At 47.0% G+C, this 26,301-nt stretch overlaps 1 protein-coding gene across 3 annotated transcripts in view; it reads left to right on the forward strand.

Moving 5' to 3' along the window:
• Positions 1 to 20,410, forward strand: part of TNFRSF11A (TNF receptor superfamily member 11a) — a 60,467-nt gene extending 40,057 nt beyond the window's left edge. For 2 of the 3 annotated variants that reach the window (XM_070361734.1, XM_070361736.1), the window contains 4 exons: positions 896 to 1,009; positions 3,686 to 3,738; positions 5,477 to 6,199; positions 20,270 to 20,410. In XM_070361734.1, coding sequence (XP_070217835.1) covers positions 896 to 1,009; positions 3,686 to 3,738; positions 5,477 to 6,199; positions 20,270 to 20,278 — 899 coding nt within the window. In that variant the 3' untranslated portion in view covers positions 20,279 to 20,410. The remainder of the gene's footprint in view (positions 1 to 895; positions 1,010 to 3,685; positions 3,739 to 5,476; positions 6,200 to 20,269) is intronic. The other variant, XM_070361735.1, reaches the window with a different exon arrangement.
• Positions 20,411 to 26,301: the final 5,891 nt, after the last annotated feature.

A 26,301-nucleotide genomic window follows, 5' to 3' on the forward strand; every position in this document is an offset into this window, starting at 1 on the left:
AAACCTCAACGACAGTTTCAGTGACTGACAGAAAGCGGGCAGTTAGTGTGGAAGCTGCTTGCCCGGGTGAGTGAGATGCTGTGGAGGTGGGTCCAGGTGTCTCGGCACAGGAGGAGCTTCCTAAGCAGGCAGGAGCACCGTGGCCACAGAGCTCTGTCGGTGGACACGGCTCAGAAAAGAAGGCTGCAGCTTGGACAGTTTGCAAACAGGAGGGCGTCAAAGGCTCCGGTAAGAAAGTACATAGAGCAGCATTTTAAAAAGACCATTCTGAAGAGAACGTTAAAGATAACCAAGAGAGTTAAAACCTGTCTTAAAAAAGACAGAAGGAAAAGGAAGGCCAGACTCCCAGAACCAGGCCGTGTAAAACAAGAGTTACAAGTCATCAGGCGGGATGAACAAAACGGTTGAGTCCAACTGTGTTGTAGACGAAGGACCCGAAACGCTTTGCAGGGTGGCTGTGGTTCCATTCTCATGACCAGCAAAACCCCGGTACCATGTTGTTATTTGGAAGGAGCTATGATAAGGGGCTTCTTTTTGCCTCCGGAGCCCATCCACCTGGGGAGAGTGAAGTGTTCTGTAGGCAAGCAAAGATGGAGCCGGATGGTGCGGTGAAGCCGATTAGGGTTGTTCTAAAGTGCGAGCATTTAAAGCTGGTCCTGGGCTGGCCTCTCTCTGAGCAAAGGCAGTCAGCAGGCTTGGGCTGCATTGCTGATTTCACCCTTTCAAATGGGAGCTCTCCTCGACAAACCTACAGTGCGCGTTGGGTCCCTTCCTGCTTCTTTTATTCCATTCCAACAGCCTTGATTCCAGGATTTAATTGAAAGGCTTATGCTTTTGAGAAAGAGTAAAAATGAACAATAGTTAATGCTGTTTTTCTCATTTTCTTCCAACACAGAACCGCAGGTTTACTTGCCCAGTTTAATTATTCTGCTGCTCTTCATGTCTGTGGCGTTAGTAGCTGCCGTCATCTTCGGTGTTTACTACAGGAAAAAAGGGAAAGCACTAACAGGTACCGTGTCGTGGTGGGTTTTGAACATGAGTCTTAAACTGATGCATTTCTAGGTGTGTGCTTTGAAGATACATATATTGCCCTCTGACTGCCTCTTTTGATCTGTTTACACTAAAGTGAAACATGCTTTATATCTAATTCATTGTTCTCTAGCAAAACAAACAAAAATCCATTGTTCTTGTTTATGAATAAGAAATATATTTATTTATCCTAGGTGCAGGAAACTGATAAATATTGTAAAGATTATGCATATCAGATATACAGGGGTTGCATGTAACCTAGAATACATTTTAAATTACATAATTCATTAAAACAAAAACAATATGTTCAGGTAAATGGCAGATGGAAAGTTTTGACTCGGGGGTTACCTTGATAGGTGAATTTAAAATTCTGAAAATAAGTTGTCTTATATTCAGTAAGATGCAGTTGCTCATTCTTAGATGAATGATCAAATGTCATCTTGTTTATTGGGAATAGTTTTCCACCAACAAATTGTTTGATAGTATCTTTTAACATCACATCCTGTTTGACTTTTATACTCCAAAGCTAAAACAGTATAATTTTTAAGAAAGAGTTCAAGACATCACTAGGTTCCCTAAACCCAGTGCCCCTGATTTGTTTAACTTTTTGTTTTATGCTGGAGGACAGCCGATTGACAGTGCTGTGATAATTACCGGTGGGCAGCAAAGGGGCTCCGCCATATGCGTTCATGTAACATGTCGTCTTTTGAAGCACCTGCCGTCTCACCGTCCTTCCCCGTTTTCAGCTGCTTGCTTATTTATCGCATCCGCCTTTGCTGTGGTTCCATCAGTTCTCCCACAGTCACATCCATGGACTTCACAAAACCCTGCATATCTTCCTATTTCCATTACCATTCCAATACCTAATGTAACCCTGGGCGATCAAAAGACTAACAGAAGAGGGAAGATGGTGATTGAAGATGCCAAGCGTTAAGCAGAGAGTGAAGGGGAAAAGTTGGACTTCCCTTTTTTAAAAGTCTCTTCGCTGTTGAATATTGTTATTCAATGCAGCTTCACCTCCCCAGCAATGGAGGTGGAGATGTGAACAATGCATGTTCAGAGGTGCTGATGGATTGCCGGCTCATCCAGTCATGTTGTCATGAGATGAACAGACTTCTGGTGTTTTATTCTTTAGTTTTGTCTCTGTCGTCATCTCTTCTGGCCATTATCTTATGAGTGCCAAGGGCAGTGGGCCTGCCAGTCAGTGAGTCAGGATGTGTGACGGTCTGCTTCCTCTTCATCTCTCATTTACTACGCGTTTGTTGGTCACCAGGGGCTGGACAGGCCCTGGGGTGTAATACCAAGCAACGAAACAGAGCCTGGTCCTTATGGACGAGGCTCCTCGGTGGGCAAGGCAGGCGTTTTGCCCAGAGTGAGGCTGAGTGTGGAAAGGGAGGTACAGAGCCTCAGGTGACAGAGTTGTTTGTCCAGCTTTGTGGTCAGCCAGGGCCTCCCAGGGGAGCTAAGATCTGAAAGACAGGTTGGATTGCACTAGCCCAAGGGGAAACGAGAATTGCATCTTTGGAGGGAGCAGTGCGAGCTGGGGGGATTGGAAAGTTAGTGCAGTCGGAGCAGAGAATGAGAACCTGGGTGAAATGAACCTGGAAAGGGAGGCGTGTCCTGGTGGCGCAGCCTTGCAGGTGCGAAGGAGCGTGCTCCCATCCTGAGCAGAGGGAAGGAACCAGTCCTGTGGGTTAGTACTTGGGTATTTGACTAATTAAAACAAATTTAGGGGTACAGTAGGCGTGGATGCAGACCCACCAGTAAGGAGGGCTTTTGCAATCCTCCAAGAGAGAGATTATCATAGGAGTTAACAGTAATCACTGCAGACGGTGACTGCAGTCATGAAATTAAAAGACACTTACTCCTTGGAAGGAAAGTTATGACCAACCTAGATAGCATATTCAGAAGCAGAGACATTACTTTGCCAACAAAGGTCCGTCTAGTCAAGGCTATGGTTTTCCTGTGGTCATGTATGGATGTGAGAGTTGGACTATAAAGAAAGCTGAGCGCCCAAGAACTGATGGTTTTGAACTGTGGTGTTGGAGAAGACTCTTTAGAGTCCCTTGGACTGCAAGGAGATTCAACCAGTCCATCCTCAGGGAGATCAGTCGTGGGTGTTCATTGGAAGGACTGATGTTGAAGCTGAAACTCCAATACTTTGGCCACCTGATTCGAAGAGCTGACTCATTGGAAAAGACCCCGACCATGGGAAAGATTGAAGGTGGGGGGAGAAGGGGACGACAGAGGATGGGATGGTGGGATGGCATCACCGACTCAATGGACATGAGTTTGAGTAAACTGTGGGAGTTGGTGATGGGCAGGGAGGCCTGGCGTGCTGCAATCTATGGGGTTGCAAAGAGTTGGACACCTTCAGTTGGAAACGACTGAACTGAACTGAAAACTGAACGAACTTTTTGGCCAACCCAATGTTCGGCTTTACATGGATCAAAAAGTTCCTTTTTGATAAGAGGAGGAAGATGCCTTCATAGTCTTTAAATTGATTCAGTGTTTTCACTCTCAGGATCTTTTACTCACAGATTTGCAGATGATTGTGTTTAAAGATAGTATTGAACTGACATAGAAGTCAATAATACTGAATTAGAAATAGGAAATAATAATATGAAGCCCTTATCTTTACTTTGTTTTTTCCTAGCTAATTTGTGGCACTGGGTCAATGAGGCTTGCGGCCGCCTGAATGGAAATAAGGTAAATTTAGAAATCTAAAGTGCCTCCTTTAAGCACTGCTAACAATTTGGGGAAACTCCCTGGGGGCTGGTGGTTGGGACTCTGGGCTTCCACTGCAGGAAGCTTGGGTTCGATCCCTGGTTGGGGAATTAAGAGCCTACCCATGGAGTGCGTAGGTTGCTATCGCTATTATTAATCAAATATTGAGCCAAATTGTGAATGAGTAAGGGGGTGGGACCTCACTTCCCAGGACTGATCCCAATGCTAAATGCTGTTTTCTTTGCCTTTCATTCTGTTTAGGTCATCTCTGTGCCCTTGTGTTATTTACATTATTATTTCAGTACCAACCTCGACTGCCCAGGACAGACCCCTAGGAGAGAAGAGCGGTCGCATTCCTTCCCTTTGTAGTTATTTTGGTGGCTTTTAATTTGGATATGACTTCAACATTGTCGGGGAGCAGTGAGAGTAGTATAAAAAACTTCCACGTGCCCTCTACTCAGATCCAGCAGCTGTTTATGTTTTCACAAAGCTTTATTATTTGCTCTCCATATGTGTGTCTGGGCTTCCCAGGCGATGCTGGTGGTAAAGACCCTGCCTGCCAGTGCAGGAGGCTTAGGAGATGCGGGTTGGATCCCTGGGTCAGGAAGATCCCCTGGAGGAGGGCATGGCAACCCACTGCAGTATTCTTGCCTGGAGAATCCCATGGACAGAGGAGCCTGGCGGGCCACAGTCCACGGGGTCGCAGAGAGTCAGAGACGACTGAGCGACTGAGCACAGCAGCGTGTGTCTATGCATATGTATATTTCTTCCTCTGGAATCTTCTCAGAGGGGCAGACACCATGCTCCTCCATCCTTAAATACTCCCATGAGAGTTTCATCGGAACAAGGACATTCTCTTATGTAATCATAGTACATTTATCGCAATCAAAAAACTTAGTAGTGGTACATTATAGAGTGTACATTTGATCTTAAGATTTCAGTAATTATCCCAGGATATCCTTTTTAGATCCAGTTTCTTAGGTATTTTGTTGTGTTAGTCGCTTAGTCATGTTTGACTCTTTTCCACGCCACGGACTGTAACCAGCCAGGTTTCTCTGTCCATGGAATTCTCCAGGCAAGAGTACTGGAGTGGGTTGCCATTCCCTTCTCCAGGGGATCTTCCCAAACTCGGGGCTCCTGCGCTGCTGGTGGTTCTTCACTGCCTGAGCCACCACCCGGAGTTCACACTGATTTCTGTAATTCTGGTCCCAGCACTACAGGCGTCATTGCAGTCTTTCCTTATCTGTGCTCGAATCTTCCCTTCTCCCGTAGCAGGAAACCCTGTTATTCTCAATATATTTACTCATTTACTCAATTCCAGAATACACAGGCAGTAGTTTCAGAATTACTAAGCCATACCACAGCAAAAAGCAAAGCTACTAACTAGAATTCAATATTTTATGAGTTTTTTTTTTAAATTGAGATTGAGAGCATAGGTGAGATCCAGTGTTCTGAAATTACTTGGGTTAGCTCCCTCCCTTGCTTGGATGTAAACACGCTGCCCCCTTGGAAATGCAGATTCATCTGTTTCTGGTTGGGCTCTATTTGAGGGTTCCCCCCACCCCCTAATCCTCAATACCCCAAATACAGCGCAGCAGTGAGCATTCCATCTATACTTGTTATGGTGGAAATGATTACCATAAACACCGTTTTCAGCCGCGTTTAGCAGAACCACGTTCTAACGCTGGTATTAACGCTCTGCCTTCTGAATTTAAATCAGCAGGAGTCCGCAGGCAACAGTTTCAGCTGCACTCACGTGGAGGCCGCCAGCGCCCGCGAAGTCTGTGAGGGTGTCTTCCTGCTGACGCTGGAACAGAAGGTGTTTTCTGAAGACACGTGCCATCCGGAGGTGGGGGGCGCGTGCGCAGCGGCCTGTCCCCTCCGGGGAGACGCCGAGATGCTCTCCTTGGTCAGCGAGATCGACGGGGATCCCTGCAGGCCAGTGCCCACGGAGGACGAATACACGGACAGGTCCCCCCGGACCGCAGACTCCGTGGTGGTCCTCACCCCGCCTGGAGGCCGGTCGCCCTTCCCCGAGCCCCTGGAGGTGGGCGAGAACGACAGCTTCAGCCAGTGCTTCACGGGGACGGACAGCCTGGAGGGCTCCGAGAGCCCCCGCCTCCCCATGCCCCCCTGCAGGACTGCGTGGAGGCCCGCGTCCCCCAAGAAGTCCTTGCACGGAGAGGCGGGCGGCGGCCGGTGCCCGCACTGGGCAGCCGGAGCCCGCTCTGCAAACGGCTGTGCAGGCTGTGGGGACCTGACTTCGGGGGACCCGGCGCCCGGACTGGAGACCCCCCCGAGTGGACCCTTACCCCAGTGCGCCTACGGCATGGGCCTCCCGCCCGCAGCAGACCGGGCCGAGGCGGGGGGCCAGCCCCCGGACGGGCCGCCGAGCTTCCCGGCCCCACGAGGGGGGGCCCCGGTGACCAGCCGCCTGCCTCAGGTAAGTGACTGTCCCTCCGGCACAAAGGCCTGGCTCGGTCCAGGGTCTGCGCGCGAGTCACCCGCCTTCCGGTGAGCAGGGATGCGCAGTGGCAAAGTCCGCTCCTGTTTTCTCCTGAGAAGCCTCTTTGCTGGGTGGGTTTCCGTTCAGTCCGCACGTCGGGTTTGTGGGCTGTACTCTCTCTCTCTGCGGACTCTCTCTCTTGGTTTACACGTGTCTCGTGCCCTTTTGCCTTCAGGCTCCTCAGGACGGGGTTAGGTCTCAAATCCCAGCATTAAGCCCTGAAGTGTTAACATTGACCTCAGGACTGGCTGAAGTCAAGGCATTCCCTCAGATTTATGGATTTGGGTGTTTTTTTTCCTAAAGCAACCTAGGCTTCAAATCCCACCCCACAAAACTCATAAATTTCAGGACAACAAACAAAATTCTCTAGTTAATCCTTGAGGAATTAGTATTTACTGAGGGTAATTCGCTTGATTCTGGACCAAATTAATGAGGCAGTAGCTGTCCTTTGGTGCTTTTTATGAGAAGCCTCTTTTATAGTCACTGCATAGGATGTATTTATGGAACCAGGAGGATGGTTTTACAATTTAAAATCACGATTGAGATTTATTGCTGCATCACTGCTTAAGCACGAGTGACCCACCAGTTGTAATATTATAGCTTCTTTCTGTGAAGGTAAAACACCCTGTTTTATTGTGTAGTTACAAGGAACTTGGTCACTGATGCTGAGGGCTTCTTCTGGCTCTGGAGATTATTTGCTGTATTATGGGAAGCAGGGAGGTCAGGGATCTCTTCCAGAAATTTCTAAAAGCTCTAGACACTCTCACCAGAAAAATAAATATATGAAAAGTGAAGTGAAAGTGTTATTTGCTCAGTCCTGTCTGACACTTTGCAACCCCATGGACTGTAGTCCTCCAGGCTCCCCTGTCTGTGGAATTCTCCAGGCGAGAATATTGGACTGGGTTGCCATGCCCTCCTCCAGGGGACCTTCCCAGAACATCACAGGCAGAGTGCTCACCCTCTGAACCATGTGCACGTGTACTATTTAAAGGGCCTCACAGCCTCCTCCCTTCTGCAAAACCACAAAGCCCAGGCAGGGACACCTTTATCCTGGGATGCTTTTGCTTTCCTGCCTCTTTGTTTAGACCGCCAGCAGCTCTAGCAGCTGATCTCGGAATTGTTTTATAACCATGAGGCAGCTCCATCTGGCCCTGAGTGGGGACCGCTTTGTCTCATGCTGGCGATGACTCCCGGCTTATTGAGTAGAAGGGTGAATTTGAATCTGTTTTCCAAGCTTTGCGGTTTGGCTGTACCTACACAGATTCACTGCTGTGTCAATGCTCGATCGGCTCTCAGTCAAAATGAAAGAGGGAGATAAGCTGGGGGTATTTTTCAAAGAACCCTGATGTATATTTCCTTCCAAAGGCCTCAGCTTTCTTTTTTCAAAGATTTTAAGGGATCTCCATATCTAAAAGTTTGGCTCTGCGGTTCCTTTGTGTGGTTCTCTTTCTTTTCTGGAGGTGACTTTTCTTTCCACTGACTGGACACACACACAAAGCGTGAGGTCTTGGGGCTGCAGGGAGCGCGGAGCCTCCACGGGGCAGGGGCCAAGTCCCTGACTCTGCTGGGACAGAGCCCTTTCTCAGTTGCTGACGTCACAAAGGTACCGTTGCTGCCGTGTGAAAAACGGACGCAGTTCTAGGAAGAGCAATGTTGGCCAAAGAGAAAGAGATCATTTTTTTCTTCCTTAGTGTCATGATATCAAAATGGCAGATTTGAACTGTCCTATGAAGAGTTAAAACAGTGCCCATCTCTGCTTGTATCCTTTATTTCTCTCCAGCATTAAACATCTAACCATGGAAAAAAGGGGAAAAAAATGTGTACCATCCACTAAGTGGTGTTAATTTGCAAGAAGTTTACACTGCTTTTTCTGTCTAAATCTGGTGCTCAGCCATATAAAACATCCGCAGAGCGCTGCCAGCAAGCGGGCCAGATTCGTGTTCGCCTGAGGAGCAGCCAGACTGAGTTTTGAGGCTGCGCTGTTGCCTGTATAATTACTTCTACATGAATGGCCTCCTGGTTCCTGGTCCAAACAGCACTTTCTCGTTACTGCTTTTTCTTTCTCCTGGCTGTGCCAGGTCTTAGCTGTGCAATGCGGGATCTTTAGCTGTGTCATTAGTTGGTGCCCCTCCATTGAGATCGTGGAGTCTTAGCCACTAAACCACCAGGGAAGTTCCTCGTTAGTGCTGTGCTGTGCTTAGTCATCAGTCAGTCGTGTCCGACTCTTTGTGGCCCCAAGGACGGTAGCTCACCAGGCTCCTCTGTCCATGGGGATTCTCCAGGCAAAAACACTGGTATGGGTTGCCATGCCCTCCTCCCGGGGATCTTCCCAACCCAGGGATCAAACCCAGGTCTCCCACATTGCAGGCGGGTTCTTTACTGTCTGAGCCACCAGGGAAGCCCATTATTACTTTAAAAAAGAAAGAAAATTCACTTGCCTGTTCCAGGTCGTAGCTGTGGCTTGTGGGATCTAGCTCCCTAACCATGGATCAAACCCGGGCCCCCACACTGGGAGCGAGGCGTCTTAGCCGTTGGACCACCAGGGAGTGCTTCTTTACTGCTTTTTAAAAATTGTCATGCTTTATGTTCTATAAAAATGTGTGAAAGAGGATGGTGCTTGGGTAAAAGTTATGAGTGAGCTTAATCCTAAAAGGCACCATCTTCTTAGGACTTGAGGGAGGTGACCTTTTTATTGGCTTTTGGATTTATATGTGTGAGTATTTAAAATGAAAAAAAAAAATCTTGCAACCAAATCAAGGGGTTTGTGCAGAAATGACAGGCCTGGACACTTCCTCAGGAGGAAAAGCACCTTCTTGGCACCCAACTTTTGCAGACGACGATAGCTCTTCAAACAGCTCCATAAGCATATCTTTCAAAAATAACACCCGACGGTAAGTCTATTATAGCCATGTTACAACTCTTAAAGAGCAGGGAGGATTGTCAGCCAAAACCAGTGGAGAGGAAAAGACGCTATGGTCGAAGTCTGTGTAACCGTGCCCTAACTGACGCCTTAAAGTCTCCTGATGATGTCATGCTGGTTACCTAGTGACAAGCTCTTTCACCTGGAGTTTGTAGGCTTCTGTCTAGAAAATCATTCCATGTACAAGAAAGAATGGCTTCTGGTGATGCAGGTGTCACCAGCTGGCCGGTGACTTGATTCTGGCTCCTGAGATGACATAATTGGTTCAGACACTTCTGAGCTGGAGAGAGGTGTTTCTTTATGGGGCTCACAATAATTCTTCATGAGCACAATTAACGATTCTTCATGAGCCCCAGCTACACGATTCTCTATCAAGTCTTTACTGAGGTTCTGCTGAGACATGGAGACATGGAAAAGTTTGGAAGTAGGGATGGACGCCAGGGAGTGGAGAACACGAAAAGAATCAATAATCTGAGAAAGTGCGGCCCCCCGAGCAGGCCCCTCTCTAGCGGGCGCCCCGTGGGCCCCTTTGCCAGCTCGCCCACCTCCACATGGCCCCTTTGGCAGGAACCTCTCCCCTTCCTGCTCGAGCCCACATGCTTCCCTTCGTGTGGCTGCCTCGTCCCTGCCCTGTCCCCTTTCCAGAGCACCCAGTGCCTCCTGACCTTCAAGTCCCTGCTCAGATTTTGTCCAACTCTTTGTGACCCCATGGACTATAGCCTGCCTGGCTCCTCTGTCCACGGTTTTCCTGGCAAGAAGACCAGACTGGGTTGCCATTTCCTCCTCCAGGGGATCTTCCAGACCCAAGGACTGAACTCAAGTCTCTTGCACCTCCTGCATTGCAGGCGGATTCTTTAGCACTGAGCCACCAGGGAAGCTCAAATGCTGCTTCCTAAACAAGGGAAACTCCCTGTCTGTGCCCCCAGCAGTCCCTGGTAACAACCCCTGGCATCCTTCTCACCGAGCCCAGGATACCCACATCTTTAACAACAACCATCTTGAGGCAGCCACGGCCAGTTATTTGGTAGGAGTTGCCATGACCGTCACCACGCCTGGCCTTCCTAGTCTCTCCCAAGGCAGCTTGCTTCTGCTGCTGCTAAGTCACTTCAGCCGTGTCCGACTCTGTGAAATCCCATAGAGTAAGGATGCTGGTCCATCCAAGCGGCACAGACACACCCAGGCTCAGGCCTGGGAGCCTGGGACTCAGGAGGGTGAGGGCCCCACCCGACTCCCGGGTACCCCTTCCAGGCCTCCCATCCCTGGGCCCCACCCCGTCCTGAAACGACTGTTTTTGACCATCCACTTCCATCCTGTGAGACCGATAAGGTCTTTTTATCCCAGTTTTCTTCCCCTTTCTCCCCTCCCCTCAAGCAAAGAACAGTCCTCTGTTTCTAGCGCTTCTCTTTCCTGCTGAAATGCCATCCGCTAACTTGTATTGATTTTGGAAGGTGAAAAGTGTTAGTCACTCAGTCATGTCCAACTTTTCTGGGACCCTGTGGACTGCAGCCCACCAGGCTCCTCTGTCCATGGAATTGTCCAGGCAAGAATACTGGAGTGGGTTGCCATTCCCTTCTCCAGGGGATCTTCCTGACCCAGGGATTGACCCTGGGTCTCCTGCACTGCAGGCAGAGTCTTTGCTGTCTGAGCACCAGGGAGACTTTGTTTACTGAGCCACATGTTTGACATTTAGCCAAGTATTACAGGAGCAGGCATTAGCTCCAGGACTCTATAAGTTAAAAATACTTTATAGTTCAGTTATTTGGTAATAAAATTCAGCATTCATTGGTGCTAAAAGTCAATGCATTATTTCAAAATATATGAAAATTTTGTTCACTATATGCTTTCATTTAGTCCTGCTTACCTTCTTTCTGTTCTAACGAGGCTCATTTTTGGAAAAGGTTTCATTTATGAGCCATTCTAAGTAATTTTCAAGCATGATTCAGAATGGAACTATTAAATCCTGCTTCCCTTCCCATATCATCATAGACCCAGTTTCTTCCAAATGCCTGAAACAGATCTTACATTTCCATAAAAAGGAAAATCACATGAGAAGCATATGGGTTAAATATAAAATATGTTTTTAAAAAATTCCAGAAGAACCCAATATAGCTTGGGTAATTTGAGTGTATTTGTGTATATTTTTAGTTCTTTTCCTTGGAAGAAAATCTACATGACAATTAGGTGATAATATTTGCTATAGTTCTTGTGATTTAATATTCATACATCATGCATTTTAAACAACATAATAAGCCTTTGAGGAGACAAGTGTGCATTACCTTGCTTTAAAATGTAAATTCTGTCAGGAATTGGGTTCTTACAAGGAAGCTTATTCTCTCTGCCTGAGAAATAGTGATTCCATGGAGCTTGCTATGAAAACACGGAGTTCACAAAGTATATACATCTTTCTGGTCTTGATAAGATACTTCATTTGTTCATTGTTTCTGTTGACTTAAAATGCTATTTTTAACTTTCTCAAATGACCTGAAAATTTTTCCTAAATCACATTAAATATTAATGTGAAGCCAACCAACCCATTTTAAATGTTAGAAACTTCAGATTTTCTAATTTAATGAAAACCCTCAAGACTTCCCTGGGTAGTCCAGTGGTTAAGACTCCATGCTTCCAATGCAGGGGGCTGGGGCTCAATCCCTGGTCAGGGAACTGCACACCACGTGCTACAACGAAGACCAGGTGCAGCCAAATAAATAAATATCCAGAAAATAAAAAAGTCAGAACTCTCATGTCATGCTGGTTCTCAAAGCATCCTTTTAGATAGCCTTCACATAGAGGTCTAACAATTGCCTGTGTTAAGAGATATATTAAGACTGTTCTGACATCCTGAAGGTTGTATTTTTATCAGTGATATCAGAGGTATGAGAGTTGGACCATAAAGAAGGCTGAACACCAAAGAATCGATGCTTTTGAATTGTGATGCTGGAAAAGACTCTGGAGAGTCCCTTGGACAGCAAGGAGATCAAACCAGTCAATCCTAAAGGAAATCCAACCCTGATTATTCATTGGAAGGACTGATGCTGAAAGTGAAGCTCCAATACTTTGGTCGCCTGATGTGAAGAGTCAACTCATTGGAAAAGACCCTGATGCTGGGAGAGATTGAGAGCAAGAAGAGAAGGGGACGACAGAGAAGGAGATGTTGGATGACATCATTGGCTCAATGGAGATGAATTTGAGCAAACTGGGAAACAATGGAGAACAGAGGAGACTGACGTGCTGCAGTCCCTGGGGTTGCAAAGAATTGGAAGTGACTTAGCAACTGAACGACAAAATCAGAGGTATGCGTTACCAGATGCTGGCTAAGTTTGGCTTCCCTGGTGGCTCAGACAGTAAAGAATCTGTCTGTAATGTGGGAGCCCCAGGTTCGATCCCTGGGTTGGGAAGATCCCCTGGGGAAGGGAATGGCAACCCACTCCAGTGTTCTTGCCTGGAGAATTCCAAAGACAGAGGAGCCTGGAGGGTTACAGTCCATGGGGTTGCTGAGAGTTGGAACTGGATGAGCGACTAATGCTTACCTTCTTACTTCCTCACAGAAATCCTATGGGCACATTCCTCACCCAGGACCACACATCGAGTCAGCAATGAGACCACAACTCATACAGCTGATTCTGAAGCCTGTGCCTTGAACCATGGCATGGTCTCCCTACAAATCAGTGCCAATGATACTGTTTTCATTTGTTTATCGTGCACTGGAGAATCCTCAGTGAGCCACAGAATACAGGCAAACTTGGGCCGGAATCACTGGCTACTCAGGTTGAGCAAGGGGCAGTGGTGAGGCCAGGCCAGGCCCAGAGGTTTCCACGGGAAGAGACGCTAGTGTCTGTGTCAAGAGGTGATGGCTCCCCTGGCCTGAGTCCCCTCTGTTGCAGTTACCAATTCTTTGGTGAGGAAGGCTCTTTCTTCCACATGCCTCAAACCTCATCCTGTTTTGCAAGTAAAATAAAGTTAAAATAAATGCCAGGGGCAGCTTTGATTGGGAAAAAGCTGGCAGAAAGGCAGCTTCAGACAGTGAGGAAGAAGGAAGTGACTGGCCTGGTTTAGCTTGTATTCCCAGAGGTCTGTGGCTTGTATGTGTGTGCTCAGTCGCTTCAGTCGAGTTCCACTCTTTGTGACCCCATGGACTGTAGCCTACCAGGCTCCTTTGTCCATGGTTATTTCCCAGGCCCCTCCTCCAGGGGATCTTCCTGACGCAGGGATCAAACCCACGTCTCCTGCAACTCTGGCATTGCAGGTAGATTCTTTACCTGCTGAGCCACCGAGGAAGCCCCTGCGGACAACTGGGACCTATAAAGACCTCAAGATGCCTTAAGGCATCTTGGACAAGTCTCATGCGCCCCATTCCTTCTTCACATTCCCCCCTTACCAGCCAGAACATCCTGTTGCGTCCTTGGTTCTCAGTGGAGAGAGCTACCCCTTCCAGGGCATGCACCAACTGCAGAAACCATGGCAACCATGGGGCACCCACCGTGTGGACATGCAGTCCTATTGCCTCACCACCCCAGGGCCTCGCCCTGTCAGGTCCGTTCGCACGACCATGTAAAACCCTGCTGAATGGTAGAAAGCAGATCTTAGGGAATGATTAGTTGTAGGCAAGGACAATTCTGGACGAAGGCATAACACAAGATAAGGATATCAGCAACTCACTCAAAACCTTGACCTACTCTTGGACTCCTTGGTGGTCCAGTGGTTAAGACTCTGAGTTTCCAATGCAGGCAGCACACGTTCAATCCCTGGTCCGAGAACTAAGATCCCATATGTTGCATGGTCCAGCCAAAGAAAGAAAGAAAGAAACCTTGACCTACTGTAGTGCTACATCCAAGTCACAGCTGACCTGCATGATGGAAAACGAGACAGTGGGGGAATTCGTGTAGAGTTACTCAGATGAGTGTTCAAACCAGAGATGGTTAGAATGATGGATCACTTCAGCAAGAAAACAAAAGTTGGTTAGATATCTAGAGGTAAGTGCCCTTTCAGTCTTCAAGATCAGTTGAAATCCTTCAGCAAGACAGCAGTGGGAAAATCACATGGCTGCTCGAGACCTTTCCCCATTGGGAAGTGTCATGAGCACAACTGTTAGATTCTGGGAGGAGTAATGCCAGCCTTGCACCTGTGAAAAATTCTTTGTTATTTCCCAAGCGTTTTCTAAGCCACCATCTCGTTCGACCCTACGCTGTCCTGCCAGGCATTCACACATCCCTGTATTCATTCATTTCACATTTATCATGTGCCTGCTCTGGCGCTGCACCTGCCAGGCTAGATGGGCCTGAATGCTGATGCTCATTTCATAAAGGAGCAGACTATACTGTTAGGTGGTTTGTCCCGGATTCCACAGCGAGTCGAGGCCAAGCCGGGTGGGGGGGGTGGTGGGAATCAGGGCTTTCAGAGCCTGTCTGCTCCTCCGTCCCAGCCCCATCTCTGGCCCTCCTGGGCTCGGGAAGCTGCTGAAACCAGCACCCCGCTAGTCACTGTCACGCACTTTTCTGCTCTTCAGGGAGTGAGACACCACTCTAAGCCACCAAAATCTTTTTGCTATTGAAGTTGAGACGGCGGAGACTAGCACGCCATTGAAGTTAGTAGATTACTTGCAGGTGAGTCTGCATGTGACAAGGCTGGGAAAGAAGGGTGTTGGTTTTCATTATTAAAGTCACGTTAGTCAGTCCAGGGGGGAAGGAAGCAAGCCTGAGGCACTCAGGTGCGGAGTAACGGCAAGCTGGTGTGATAATGCTGCCCGTCTAGCAGAGAGGGGACACGTCGTGAGCTCTGGACTTGGGGTGTTGTACCACTGTTACTGCTTCCCTGGTGGCACTGGTGGTAAAGAACCTGCAGGAGACATGAGGGGCGAGGGTTCGATCCCTGGGTCGGGAAGATCCCTGGAGGAGAGCATGGCAACCCACTCCAGTATCCTTGCCTGGAGAATCCCATGGACAGAGGAGCCTGGCGGGCTATAGTCCACGGGGTCGCAAAGAGTAGGACATGGCTGAGCGACTGAGCACACAGGGCACGTCACTGTTATTACTGTAATAGTGACCTAGCTTAATCTTAATCTAGCTCCACTTAACCACGGATGAACCTGCATTCTCCTAGCCTCTGTAGAGGGAGCTGATGGAAGCCGACCACACACTGACAGATGACTCACAGCTAGTGGGTCACTCTAGGCTGGAACGCCTGGGACCTGCTGCTCCTAGCCAATGAATGGCCAAGCTTACTAAAATCCATGGGTCATCCCAGTCCCATGAGTGTGAGCTGATCCTTTTGTAATTTAAAACTTTAACTGAACATTAACCGGCTTAAAAAAATGAATTTGATAAGCATGAGAATTATTTCTATGAAAATGATGAGGTGCTTCAGGACAATTCAAAGAATGAGCTGCCAAAATCGTTTTGCTGTTGCAGGTGGGATTGGTGAGACTGTGCAAGATTGGGGGATAAAACGCTAGAAGGATTCTGCGCTTGGACCGCCTGGCAGCTGACTGAGTGCTCACTGTACTTTTTAAAATATAATCTAAATTTTGTAATTAATTGGTTATTCGGCTGCTCTGGGTCTTGTCTGCGGCACGCAGGATCTTTAGTTGGGGCATGCGAACTCTTAGTTGTGCAGCACGTGAGATCCAGTTCCCTAGCCTGGGGTAAAACCTGAGCTCCCGGCATTGGGAGTGCAGGGTCTTAGCCGCTGCACCGCCAGGGAAGGCCCCTCCTTTCACTTTAAATGAACCAAAACAGGATCAGCGGCAAAACCTTCGGTGTATCACTGATCCAGTCAGCAGACCTTCTCTCAAAGGGACAAGTCTCGGTAGTTCTCTCAGAAAGTGGGTGTTGAAAGTTCTACAGCAAGTGACATGTGACGTGAACACCAAGGAAACATATCGTACAATCTGTGTTGTAGGGGCACTGGTGGATATCCTCTGCAACTCAAGAGTTTTTAAAAACTTAAGTTCTTTCTCAGTAGAGAAAAGTAGATCGGCAGACAGGTCTGCAATATTGAAACATGTCCAGTTTATAAACTGTTACCTCCCCAAAGAGTGACACTAAGTTAGAGCATCAGTGAGGGGGAGAACACAGAGCAGGGCTTCTGAGGGCTGTCTGTCACCAGCTGTGAAGTTTCCAGAGCCCAGGGCAGTGAAACTACGAAGCCCCTTCTGCAAATATTAGTAAGAGTTTCAAGACGGCAGCAACATTAAACAAGCCTGGGGCCCTTCTGAGCACAGGGTCCTGGGTGGCTGCACGGGTTACGTGCCCCTGAACATGGCTCCGTTGCCACTGACTGCTACTGGCAAATAAGTAGAACTTGTTAAAGAAGTCTTGTCTGTACCAGTTTATTCCTCTCATAAAAAGTCATTGTGAATAGGACAGACTTGGACTTGATCAAAGATGGTCTTTATCATTAATTGTACTTCTGATAAGGAAATACATAAAGAATAAAATTGAGCATCTCATACTCTTTCTAAGTAACTGGTCTTTACATCCTAATTGTCAGGAATTTATAAAGTTTTGTTTTTTTTCGTTCCTCCCCCCTCTACTTTACCTCCCCATCCCAAGAATAATATTCTTGATCCAATCTATGGATCAAAGAATTCTGAAATGTTTAAATATATCTCTTATGCAAAAGGGTTTGAGTTCTATTTTGGAAAAAATTAGAAAATAAGAATATAGACCCTATAGAGTAAATCAAAGATATGTTGGCCATGAGGCAAAGGCATGGAATGAAATTCTTAAGAAGAAAAGTTTAACACAAAATCTTGACGTGTAAGAGGATGGTTTAAAAACTGTTTTTCAATCTGAGTTCAGACAGACTGAAGATTCTGACAAGGAATAAGGTTAACAACAATGGAGTCATGATGATGATTTGTTGGAAAACAAAATTTTAAAGGATGGAGAAATTATATATACCATGACAAAAACAGATAAATCAATATGAAGAGGATATTTGATTCAAGACCATAAATCAGTCATACTTTGGTGAGCATTGCCTTGTGTGTAGGTTTATATAATTTTGGAAAAATGACAGAATCAGTCAATGTTGAAATAATAAAAAGCTAGAAGAAATACACCAAGAAAAAAAAATCACACTTTAAAGCCACTTACAATTGCTGCTCTTATTAAATAAACATAGTATCTTTTGTTTTTTATTGTTAAACATGGTATATTTTAAACTGGAATGGAATGTTTATGGTATACACGTATCACTTTTGATTTCTCACGTTGACTTTTGTGTTTAACTAGTGATCCCTCAACTAGGAAGACTTCTCTTGGTTATTATATTCATTCATTCTGCTGCTGCTATGGTAGGAGCCCTTGTGTCAGGCTTGGTTGGTTGCTGAGTTACTTGAAAAAGTCATTTACAAGTTCATATCTTAAACATCTTTAACTTAAAACACATAACTTACATTCACACATTGACTTTTTTTAGTACAGGGACATATGTGTTGGTTGGTTATAGTTTCCTGAGCCTTTTTCACATTAACCACACCATCCTAATTCCCAATTTCAGTTTCTTTAGTGGGGAATGAGAAATTATAGATCTTTGCAGAACAAATTTGAGTGTAAACTCCTTCTGCATTTTTAAAGACTCCTTTTCTTGTTTTCTTTTAACAGAGGCCTTGTCCAGTTCAGCATCTGGTTGGTGTCTTTTGTGTTTAGTGTCTCACATTTATTTGGGTCATTGCAAAGCATTCACTTTAGTTTTCTTAGAAGCATTTGCCTTTTTTCACACTTACCTTTCACAACTTTACAGAGAGACCCACCTTGGGTGTACTGCAGGCTCAGTTCCAGACCACCACAAGAAAGCACACATCATAGTCAAGTGAGTCGCATGAACCTTTTGGTTTCCCAGTGCATATGAAATTGTGTTTACACCATACGCTGTCTACTAAGTGTGACAGCATGTCTAAAAACAATGTAGATACCTTAAAAATCCTTTATTGCCAAGAAATGCTGACATTATCTGACATTGCAGGTTGCCACAAACCTTCAATTTATACAAAACCCAGTGTGTTCAAAGCACAATAAACTCAAGCAAGAAAACAAGGTATGCTTGTATTTAATTAGATTTTATGAGTTCAACTAGTTAAAAACAGACCTGAGAACTTGGTAACTGGTGGGAGCAGAAAGACATCGGCATACTGGAGAGTAGACCCCTAGCTTAGGGTGTGCTGGATTATAGGCACACCTGTTTATTTTTTAATTTTTGTTTCATATTGGAGTTTAGTTTTATTTACAATGTTGTTTTAGTTTCAGGTAGATAGCAAAGTGATTCAGTTATATGTATACCTATTCTTTTTCAAATTCTTTTCCCTTTTAGGTTATTGCAGAATATTGAGTTCCTACAAAGACAGAAGGTGTTTGTAGGTTATCTGTCTTAAATACAGCAGTATGTATATATCAATTCCAAGTTCCCAACTTATGCCCTCTTTCACTTTTCCCCTTTGTTAACTATAAGCTGTTTTCTGTGAGTCTGCTTCTATTTTGTAAATAAGTTCATCTGTATCATTTTTTTGATTCCTCATATAAGTGGTATCGTATGATATTTGTCTGTCTGACTTGCTTACTATGATCATCTCTAGGTCCATCCATGTAGCTGCAAATAACACTATTTCATCTTTCTGAAGGGCTGAGTAATGTGCCATTGTATGTATGTACCACTTTTCTTTATTCATTCCTGTTGATGGACATTTAGGTTGCTCCCGTGTTTTGGTTATTGTAAACAGCACTGCAATGAACACCGGGCTGCATTATCCTTTCAAACTATAGTTTTCTCTGGATATAGCCCAGGAGTGGGATTGCTGGATCATGTTTAAATGTTTTAGAGGGAATGGAGAACGTGTTGCTGAATGGAATACTAGCTAGCCTTGCCTAAGTTGCTTGGGGAATTAATAAATTCCCCTGCCACCACCCATCTAGGGTCACACCCAACACAGCTACCTATGGGAAAAACGGCTTGAGTTATAAATCCTCAATTATGACTTCCAATTTGTGGCTCATATTTGAAATCTGTTTTCATTGAAATCCCTGTAATGGGCCACAGGGCCTGTCTCAGCATCTCTGCAGGTGCCCTTTGGGTGGATGGAAAGGCTCCTGGGATTCCCTGGATGCTGTTGGTTCTTAAGTCAGACCATCCAAAATATGCCCTCCATATGGGAGGAAATCTCTTCATGGAGAGTAATGATAAAAAGTTTTACTTGTGTAAATTTTTATTAAGCTTTGTCATAACAGAGAAGGAGCAGAAAAGATGGCGTTAACAGTGAGGCGCTGTTTGTTGTGCTGTTCGCCTTCACTGGTCAGACTGAGATTCTGCTTGTGTTGCTGACGGTTGGGGCTTTGCCGCTTCTGCTTGGTTTCTGGCACTGATTTTCACCCGGGGTCATTTCTAGAGCAATTAGTCTTTAAAGTAGGAGGCAGTAGGTGTCCTAGTATTCACTGAACTTTCTATTTGGTTTTCAAAAGGCTCACTAATTAAAGACTGGCTAAATCCAGTCACCCACAAAAGGTCATGATAGAACACCCTGGGGACAAACAACCCCCCACCTCAGGGTTCAGAAGGGAACAGTGTTTTGTAAGATTGTTTTTGAGTTTTTTTTTTTTTCCCTTAATCTTTTTCTAGGAGTTAAAAAAAAATGTTAAGGAAGTTAATTTCTGCTAGATCCTGGGCCCACGTGGCCCCAGGGCCATCCAGGGCTGGGCTCAGGGACCTCTCCGGGGAGGGTAAAAAGATGGGAGCGCGCTGAGCGAGGAGGCTGGGCTGTGGGCCCCTGGGTCGGGTCAGCGGCGGCCTCCCCTCCAGCCTCTGCTGCTTTCCCGACACACGGACCACCGCTGCGCCCTGGGCCGTGTCTGCGGCGCATCCGTCACACGCGCGCGCCGGCCGCAACACCTGAACCCATCGGTGGGCCTGCGATGCTGCCCGCGTGCCGCCCACGCGGCCAGCGACGACGCCCGAGCTGCCTCCTCCTCGCGCCCCTCCTCCTCTCTGGGTCAGGCCGGGGGAGGTGACGGAGCGCGTGTCCGGAGCCGGGTGGGTCCACCAGCCTCCCGCCCAGATCCCTGACTCACTCTGCGCTTCCCTCTTCCTCTCCCCTGCAGGCAGTGTGACTGGAAACAGTAACTCCACGTTTATTTCCAGCGGGCAGGTGATGAACTTCAAGGGCGACATCATCGTGGTCTACGTCAGTCAGAACTCGCAGGAGGGCCCGGCGGGGCCGGGCGGCGGCGCGGGGGAGCCGGCGGGACGCCCGGTGCAGGAGGAGAGCTCGCCGCGCTGCGACTCGTTCGCTGGCCTCGGGCCGCGCTTCCCGGATGCGTGCGCCAGCCTCGACGTGGGCCCAGGACTGCAGGAGTGCGGCGCCCCGGAGCCCGACAAGGCCTCGCGGCCGGTGCAGGAGCAGGGGGCGGCCGAGACGCGGCGCTGAGCCGGGAGCAGCATTGGCGGTTCTCTGCGCCCCTCGGGGCCGCTGGGCCTCCACACGCGGGCCCCGCACGTCGGAAGCCGCGTCGCCGCCCGGCGGCGGGGCGGGGCGGGGCGCGACGGGGCGTGGTCTTGGAGGGGCGTGGTCCCTGTTGGGCGCGGCCGTTGCCCGGGGTCTGCGCCTTCACGCCCCTGCGTTCGGTACAGCTGCGTGAAATGACCCGGCGTCCTTCGTCCACCTTGCTTAAATGGGATCGAGGACTTTGGCGGGGGGGAGGGGGGAATGTACGTTTGTTATTACTACTCTGCCGTCCACAGTCAAGTGTCAACGCATTGCACAGGTACACGTTGCTGTCTTCAGTCGCTCCCCTTTTTACCTCCTTTTCTAGTTTTTCTTCTCCTTTAACCTCCCATTATCAGCTCATCAGTGGTTTGTCTCTAAATGGCATCTGTTTCTACGGCTGTCCCGTTCCATTTGGGTCTGTATCCTCCCCCCCAGCCCTTTCTCCATATTTGATATTTGTATTTCACTGTCTTTCATAACGTTTTTCTTGATACTGTCTCCTCACCCCACCCCGTTTCTTTCTTTTTACTGTTTAACGATTTTCTTGAAAATTCTCCTGCGGGTGACGGTCTTTTTTATATTTCTTTCACCCCTTCTCACAAGCAGGTGCCTGTGTGCAGTGATGGAGGGGGTGGGGGCGAGGAGTCTGTATTAAGCACTTTTGGGAAAAGGCTAGAAATGTGAAACCTGGCGGGAAGCTTGGGAAACAAGAGGAGAGACTTTGAGCTTTTGAAAACTTTTCTGAGTTCTCAGTTTTTTTAAAGGAAGGGAGAATCCCCCTAAATATTTTTAGGTGTGTGTCAACTTCTGGGCAGCCCAAAGCTGCAATTTGTGTCTTTCTCCTTTAATCCATCTCAAAATGGTTCATCCCCATCCCCATCCATATGCCAAGATGAATGTGCATACCCATCCCAGCAGAGACAGCAGAACTTGGGTAACTAAGTCTCTAAAAATCTCCAAGTTTCTGCACTTGGCATTCTCATTCTCGAGAATGGGGAAAACATGGAAAATGAGTAGGATATGGGATGGTGGCCTGCACACTCAGTGAAAAAAAGAAGGTGCTGCAAAAGTTCAAGAAAGGAAGAATAAAGACGTTAATATGCATTGTTTCTTTCTAAACAAGAAGAGCATAAATGTGTTAGGCAGTAGGCCCCATTTTCTTCCTAAATATGTGTCTTTAGTTTAGCCTTGTAGAAGTGGAAAACATTCCTGTTATTTTCCGTGCATCTGAATTAAAAACCAAGTCCTTATATTGTGAACTTAAGAAGATGTATCACAGAGATGCTTTCTCTTAGCATCAGTGCTGTTGTGAGGAAACATGCAGTGTGACCAGGTTGAAAGGAGTTACCCGGCGTGTTTCATCCATTGGGCCAGTTAGCCTTTGTTTTCCTCAGATACTAGAGTTACAATGCCTGAGCACATTAAAATTGATTTTGTGGATCTGGTAGGTTTTGAAAGTGCTAATAGTAGTCACTGTCCAGACTTCAGTGACCTCACACAAGGGTTTCTCCCTGTTGGTTGCAGGTCTGTTGGAAATGCTACAATAGTAGCTGTCGATTATGATTTTTAATGGAGAAGCAGAGGTGGCTGTATAATTTCTGTGGCTCCTTAGCAGACATGAAAAGTGGCAGGAAATAAGCTTATTGCCAGAATGATCCGTTGGTGAGAATTTGCTGTCTGCACTGCCCTTTGAGATAACATCCATCCAAAGAGAGATGCTATAAAAACGGAAGTAACCATCACACCTTTGGTGATATTTCAGTTCACTGAGGGGAAGGCAGAGCTAAAGCCCCAAGTTTCTACTGTGACTGTCACATCTCACTGATACCTTACCTTTCTCTGCTTTCTTTTTTTAAATTTTTCCTACAAAAAGGCACTAATGGTAATTTTTGACACTTTCCCTACTTGGAAGTAACAAAAGAATGCTACAGTGAATGTTAAAGTATCTTGAGCTCCTTAAATAAAAGGTGCTAAATAAACCCATAAGAATCTACTTTCAGAAGAAGCTATATTCTTTGCCATGCTGATCCTTGCTAATTCTGTACTGATCCAAAGACAGTTAAATGATAGGAAATGGACAGCAAATATAGCTCTGTGTCTGTATTATAGAGTTGTGTGTGACAGATGTAAACAGGATGAAATGGAGACAGTAATGGAAAACTGGGGAATGTGATAAAGAGATTATTAAACTTATATTTGACAACACACTTTTTTTCATGGCTTGTTTAAACAAATCTTTTTGTGAAATAATGACCTGACTTCTTTCTGATCTCTGTGGCGTGCTGTGGTATCAAATGTTGGTTATACTGTGTCATTGGTGGAAACCTTGACAAGAGCTGGGACATAAGGTGCCTTGTTTTAATAATATAGCCACCGTAGATCCCGCCAGTAAAACTCCTTAAAGTGCGGGTTGCTGTGCGGTGGAGGGGTTGAAGGGAAATGGAGCCTGGTGTTTTCTACCCCCACCCTAGTTCAACTCTCAGAAATAGAAAGAATTAATTTCTTCGCTCTCCTTGTAAGGAAAAGAGCAGTTTGAGTGTGAGATATTGGAACCTTCATAGGGCAGGAGGAGAGAGGGCTCTACATGTGTAACAAGGTACCCCAAAATTCAGTGGTTTAAAACAACCACCATTGACTTAGCTCCCGCCTCTGTGGGTTGGCTCAGCTTGGTTGGTTCATTAGGCCTGGGTGAGCCTGGCTGGACTTGCTGACCCACGTGCAGATTGCTGGCTGGTGTGCTGGGGGTTGGCCAGCTGGATGCTGGACTGAACCCTCTCCCTGCAGTCCCCTCATTCTCCCAGCAGGCTGCCCTGGCCTGCTTGTCCTGGTGGTGGCTGGGTTCCCAGAGAGCAAGCAAAACCGTCTCATGCTTTTGAGACCTAAGCTTGAACTGGCAGGCTGGCACTACTGCCTCATTCTTTGAGAAGAGCAAGACACAGGACCGCTCAGATTGAAGGGGAGGGCACGCAGAACTGCAGGGAACCCTGGGGGATTGGGAGACAGTGAAGGGGGCGTGGGGCCCTCTTGCCATCTCTCTAGCACAGGCACATTGCCATCTCTCTATCAGATGGTGTGGGGAGGGTGCTTCGGGAGCAGGGGAGGGGCATTTCCCAGCCCTGGTCAGGGCTCCCTTCTCCGCTGAGCAGGCTCCCTTGCTGCAGACTGCAGTGAAGTCCTGCAAATGAGAGACTTGCGTTCATATTTCAGCATTGAAATTCCTTCCAAAGCCAGATACCCATGATGACGGTACTGGGTCTACAGTACTGTTGCCTTCCATTGGCACAGATCATGGAAAAGTGATAATTTACAGAATCAAGGAAATTGGTGAGATCCTTTGGGTAGAAGAACCTGTTCATAAACAGATAAACGATGTTGTGTTCACCGTTTAGGCTGATTTAATGAACAGACTCTTGATGGTGAGGTACTGGGCGAAAGGGTGACCTGAGCCGAAGTGCTGGCCCTGGTGGAAGAGGTATAATTTTGAAGTTTTTTCTCTTTGACAGTCTCTGATGGCATGTGACTCCCTTTGGCCATCTGCTTTTGGGGGCTCTGGGTATGAGCTGCATAACATCCTTTTGCGAGAAAGGATAAATCATCCAAAGGCCCAAACGTTTGGTTGGTGAGTCTGGATCATTTTTATTCAGTGTGCTTTTGATGCTTGGGCCATGAGCATCCCTGGAAAAGAGGATGAGGATAATTAGAGAGTCCCAGGGAGTCCAGGGTTCTAGATTGCTGGGGAGGACTGTAAACATGGCTCTGCTGCAGTGCTGGGGAGGGGTTATCTGTGCAATTTCTGACTCCCCAGGGCTATGCTGGTGAACGGACTACCTTGCACCTACTACAGCCTTGCCGAAAATAGGTGGGGACCTGAAACTGGGCCGTGGTGGAGCCAGCAGGGGGCACAAGCATGTCAGGTGGTATCACAGGAAGGTGTCAGCAAAGGTACAGGGGGGCACAGAGGCTGGGAACCCTGGACCAGCACTTCCTGGTGGCCCCTGCTGAGGAACTGCCTCCCTTGGTAGAACAGCCCCATGTGGCCCGAGGTTTGAAGTTAATAAATTTTCAAGTATGGAGGGACCCCTAAGTGATTCTGATGCGACCCTCTGTGACTCACTGCACCATGGTCTCTCTTGGGAGTCTGACTTTATGTCTGTCTGTCTGTCCACCTCACCACTCCAGTTATCTTGACCCCAAGGTGAGGTTGACACTCATGCTTAGCCAGTATCTCTTCTCCCCATTCCCTTAGTATTAATAAAACTAGCATGTACAAACACTTTCCAAAAAAATCTTCATTGAAGATTAAGATGTCTAATAGCATAAAAGTTAAAATGCCAAATTCCAGGTCTGATCTGGTAAATTCATTCTACCCTGAGGGGCTGATGAAGTTACCCTCCTCCCATATCTGATGAAACAAGGAGAAGGTTTGCCCTCTCGTCCCCAGACACCCCCACGGCCTCACTGGGGGCACACAGCTAGAATGGGCCCGCTCGTCCCCAGACACCCCCACGGCCTCACGGGGCCGCACAGCTAGAATGGGCCCTGGTGGGCCCTTCATAGCTCCGACACTTGGGCAGAGTGAAGGACACTGGAATGTGTGGGTTGGAATGGCACGTTTGTCTTTCTCCTAGAGTCCTGGCTTTCTCTCCCTCCATGGGGAGGACAATAAATTGGCTCCAGCACAGAAGAGGTTGTGGTATAGGCCCAAACCCCTATGGGCAGGAACTGGAGCCCAGCGAAAGCTTTCAGTGTGACCAAGGTGCTTGATTTCTCACGAGAAGATGTAGCCCTGGAAACAAGGCTACACAGACTGTAGAATCACAAGAAAAACTGCATTCTTATGATGAGACTCCTATGAGTTACCTTAATCTAGGCAGAGGCAGTAAATCATCCTAGTGAAATGGAAAAGCAAGTTCATTTTTATTGGTTTTTATGGCCTCTCTATTTCAATGGCAAAGAAACCATGAAAAAAAAGATGCATATTTAAAGCTGTTAGAAGAACTTTTCAAAAATACTTACTGTATCATGGGAAAAAAGCAAGTTTTTGTTTACCTCAGGTTTATTGAGTTTGTAATTTATAGCCACTACAATTCACTCTTTTTAGGGATATAGTTTTATGAGTTTTGACAAAAACAAGAGGTTGGTAACCGCTGCTGCAGTCAGGATGTAGGCTATACTTAGTGCCCCCACAGTCCCCATTTCTCTTTGTGGTCAGTTTCCTCCTTCCTTCCCTTCAGATTCCTGGTAATCACCATCTGTTCCCTGTCTCTGTGCTGTTATTACAGAAAGTCATCCAAATGGAATCATCCAGTAGGGAGCCATTTGAGTTTATCTTCTTCCAGCAACACCCTTGAGAGCCGGCTAAGTTGTTGGGTACATCAGTGATTGGTTCATTTTCTATTGCTGAGTAGTATTCCATTCTATGGATGTACCACCACTTATTCACCTGTACTTGTATTTTTTCCAACTTGAGGCAATTACAGATACAGTTGCTATAATAATATGAGTGGACGCATGCTTTCACTTCTCCTGGGTGAATGAATACCCAGGTGTGGAGTTGTGGGATCGTAGTGAAAGTGAAAGCCACTCAGTTGTGTCCAGCTCTTTGCGACCCCATGGACTATACAGTCCATGAAATTCTCCAGGCCA

The sequence above is a fragment of the Bos mutus genome, chromosome 24, assembly GCF_027580195.1.
Source record: "Bos mutus isolate GX-2022 chromosome 24, NWIPB_WYAK_1.1, whole genome shotgun sequence".
In the NCBI taxonomy this organism is placed as follows: domain Eukaryota; kingdom Metazoa; phylum Chordata; class Mammalia; order Artiodactyla; family Bovidae; genus Bos; species Bos mutus.